This window comes from Stegastes partitus, unplaced genomic scaffold, assembly GCF_000690725.1.
Source record: "Stegastes partitus isolate 25-593 unplaced genomic scaffold, Stegastes_partitus-1.0.2 Scaffold1464, whole genome shotgun sequence".
NCBI lineage: Eukaryota > Metazoa > Chordata > Actinopteri > Pomacentridae > Stegastes > Stegastes partitus.
The window spans coordinates 18,822-22,411 of NW_007579195.1; the positions used below are offsets into that span (position 1 = coordinate 18,822).

General features: G+C 42.6%; 1 protein-coding gene across 1 annotated transcript in view; it reads right to left on the minus strand.

Annotated features, from left to right (window-relative positions):
• Positions 1 to 2,206: 2,206 nt before the first annotated feature.
• Positions 2,207 to 3,590, minus strand: part of LOC103370671 (CUGBP Elav-like family member 2) — a 124,368-nt gene continuing 122,984 nt past the window's right edge. The window contains exon 13 of the mRNA XM_008299800.1: positions 2,207 to 2,319. Coding sequence (XP_008298022.1) covers positions 2,207 to 2,319 — 113 coding nt within the window. The remainder of the gene's footprint in view (positions 2,320 to 3,590) is intronic.

Here is a 3,590-nt window from a genome sequence, read left to right on the forward strand (position 1 = left end):
TCTGTTATTGGTTAATACATTTCAATTCACATTTTTGTTTTAGCATCAAACTCCTTGCGTAATGCATTTTAGGCAGACTTTTAATGCCCCTGTAATGTCTATGACTAATACTATAGTGGATTTTCTTGCTTTTTGCTTGTTTTTTCTGGGGTGAACAATGCATATCTTGTAAATATTGACGGGGACATACCCTGTTTCCTTTCCTGAAATCTACACCTATCATGTCTTAGTGGACAGACAGATATTATACACAGCTGTCTGGTAAATATTGTTCATGTTTGAGTACATGAAGGTAAGAAATATGAGGAATTTCTGACAGATTTTTGAAGCTCACTCATAATTTGCGACCTATATGTTGCTCACTGATTCAGACTAACTTGTAAATGCTTTTTGCAGATGCGAGGTGGCGTGAATGTTTACAGGAACGACCTCGTAATCGACCTTTTCAGCCTTTGTGTTTCCATCGCAGTGCAGGATTCAACCGTTTTGACGACGCCGTTAAGTCCAAGAATGCCGAAAAAATGTACATAACGTAATTATTTCTGCATGTTTGTGGAGTTTTCTCTCTAATTCAAAAAGCAGCAAAGACAGTCAGAAGCTGGAGTGTAAAAGGAGCTAATATTGCTATCAAGGCAGCAATAAATTACTTTTCGGGGGTTTGAAAACATGTATTATTTGTATTTCATCTGAGTCTGGAAACATGCTGATGAACCTTTTGTGGATAAACAACCAGAAAAAAAAGGAACTAATGGTTCTAATGAGATCTTATTTGAGAAGATGGGTCGCCTCCTTCTCGCCGGTGGTATTGTTTTGCTAAATAAAGCCCACGATCCTCATAATGTAAGAATTTTCAGACCTACAGCAGCTTCTTCGGATCGTCCAAAACAAGCGTCAACTCGATCTCTCTTTCATTTACAGCAGCCATACCGTCCGTAAATTAAGGCGCTGTAATAACAAAGCGATGTTAACACACTACACCAGGCGCCCTCGCTCTGTTTCCGTGTCTCAAGATCTGATTTATTTGGATTACATTTACACCTAGATTAAAATACACCCCTGGTACGCAATAAGAAAAGATTAAATTTTAATGACTCCCAAAGGGGGGCTGGTTTGTTGCATCAACAAAGTAATGAAAGAATAAAGCTGGTAGATAACAGCGAAACAAACGGGGGGGAGGGCGGCGAAGTCTGAAGAACAGAGGCCACGAACGTCAGGACCGCGGGTTCTTAATCGATGAAGGCCATCGGTGGTCAAAGTAAAGCTTTATCGTGATTCTTTCTTCCTCTGCTGTCGTCTCCACTTCACTTCCTCCTGTGATATCGTCACTTGTCGTCATTTTCTGACAACTGCCAGACAAGTTCGTGAGCCGTTGATTCATGCTTGATTGGATGTGCAGAATATTTAGGTTTTGTTATCCGTGTGCAAATGCAGATCCACTGTGGATTTCTGTCTCTTTGTCAGCGAGGAGGGGAAGGAGTCACTTCCTGCCCCGAGTCCCATCACGAGCAAAAAAAAAAAACAAAAACCCAAAACATTATATTTTATGGGTGTTGCATTTCTCGACTAATTTCCCATAAAGTTTCCCGGAAAGAAGCGGAGTAATTTTGCACTAATTATAGAGAAGATGGAGACAATAACTTGAGCGTAGTTAGTTGTGTTCTGTTCATTAGGAGGACTCATTGATCTCCAGAGTCATTTCCCGGAAAAGAACTGCGAGAATATTAGTGGCGGACCCATTCAGGCCCGGGTAAATATGCACGAGCTGCTGGAGTCTCGGCTCTCCGGATGTGCAAACGGTAAACTTTCTGCGTAATTATGCACTTTGGATGTCAGGCTTTTTAATAATAAGTACTAAATGAGTTGTTTCCCGGAATCTACACAACTATTAGCTGTTTTTTTTGTAACTGCAGAAACTCGTTGGCTGTTTCCGGACGAACCTTTTGTTCATTCAACTGCAGGAACTGTCCCTGATTGGTTTGGACGAGGCACTAGACCTTATCCCTCTACTTCCCTCGTGCTCGTAGAGGTAAAGTTGCATCCAGGAACTTACACTTATTGTCAACTGAAGTTGCCATCATAGCCAAAGAAAGGCTGAAAGGGTCGATTAGAAGGTTAAAGTGGTACCAAAGTGACACTGGCGAACAACCTGAGTCAATGTTTGACTTTACGAGTTGAGTTTATCACTATGTTTATCAGTTGGTCCCATTTATGTCATGAATGGTAGAGATGGAGAATCTATCTGTCTATATCTATTTGNGAAGCCGTTCATGGCCTGGATGGCTGCCTGTGCCGACACGGGATTGTCGTAGCTGACGAAGCCTGGCGAGAAAAACAGGAGAGTCGGGGAGGAGACGAGTTAGAAGACCGAGAAGAACACGACAATACGACATGCTAATCTAGCAGTTAGCCCCCACTGGAACATGTTTATGTGGGCGTAGGTACTTTTACCAACGAACTGCAGTTTTCCATCTAATTGAAAAGTAAGTAGCTCCACCTGGTGGGGTAACCAGGTACTACAACTAATCTACAATACGTTTCTATATGTTAACTCTAGCTAGAAGTCATTAGCTGTCACAGAAGTCTCTGTCATGGTGCCCCTTGCTAGCTAAACCCCCCACAATGCTCTCCGCTTGGCAACAGATAACTGTATGTAGTCCAAGCAACTGCCTCCCTACATTGCTATGATGTTAAACGCAGCAAACAAACTGCTCCACCTGGTGGGGCAGCCAGGTATTACAACTAATCTACAATATGTTTTCTATATGTTAGCTCTAGCCGGAAGTCAGTAACTGCCAACAAACTCTCTGTCATGGCGCCCCTTGCTAGCTAAACCCCCACAATGCTTTCTGATCCCCCATAGTCCAAACAACTTCCTTCTCAGGTCACTACGTCATTAAATAGAGGAAACGAACTGAAGCTTTCCATCTAACTGAACAGTAAGAAGCTCCACCTGGTGGGGCAACCAGGTGCTACAACTAATCTACAATACGTTTTCTATATGTTAGCTCTAGCTAGAAGTCATTAGCTGTCACAGAAGTCTCTGTCATGGCGCCTCTTGCTAGCTAAACCCCACAATGCTCTCTGCTTGGCAACAGATGACTGTATGCAGTTCAAGTAATTGCCTCCTGAGGTTGCTACTTTGTTAAATGTAGCAAACAAGCTGCTCCATCTGGTGGGGCAGTCAGGTACTACAACATAATAACCACAATGCTTTCTGATTGCCTGAAGTCTGAGCAACTTCCTTCTTGAGTCACTAAAGCATTAAGTGTAGCAAACAAACTGCAGATTTCCATCTAATTAAACAGCAAGAAGCTCCACCTGGTGGCGCAAACAGGTACTACAGCTAATCTACAATACATTTTCTATACGTTAGCTCTAGCCAGAAGCCAATAACTGTCACAGAAGTCTCTTTCATGGCGCCTCCTTGCTAGCTAAACTCCCACAATACACTCTGATTGCCTGGATCACAACAGCATTAAACGAACAGCAGTTTTCCATCTAATTAACCAGTAAGAAGCTCCACCTGGTGGCGCAAACAGGTACTACAGCTAATCTACAACACATTTTTTTGACACGCATGTCCTTCATTC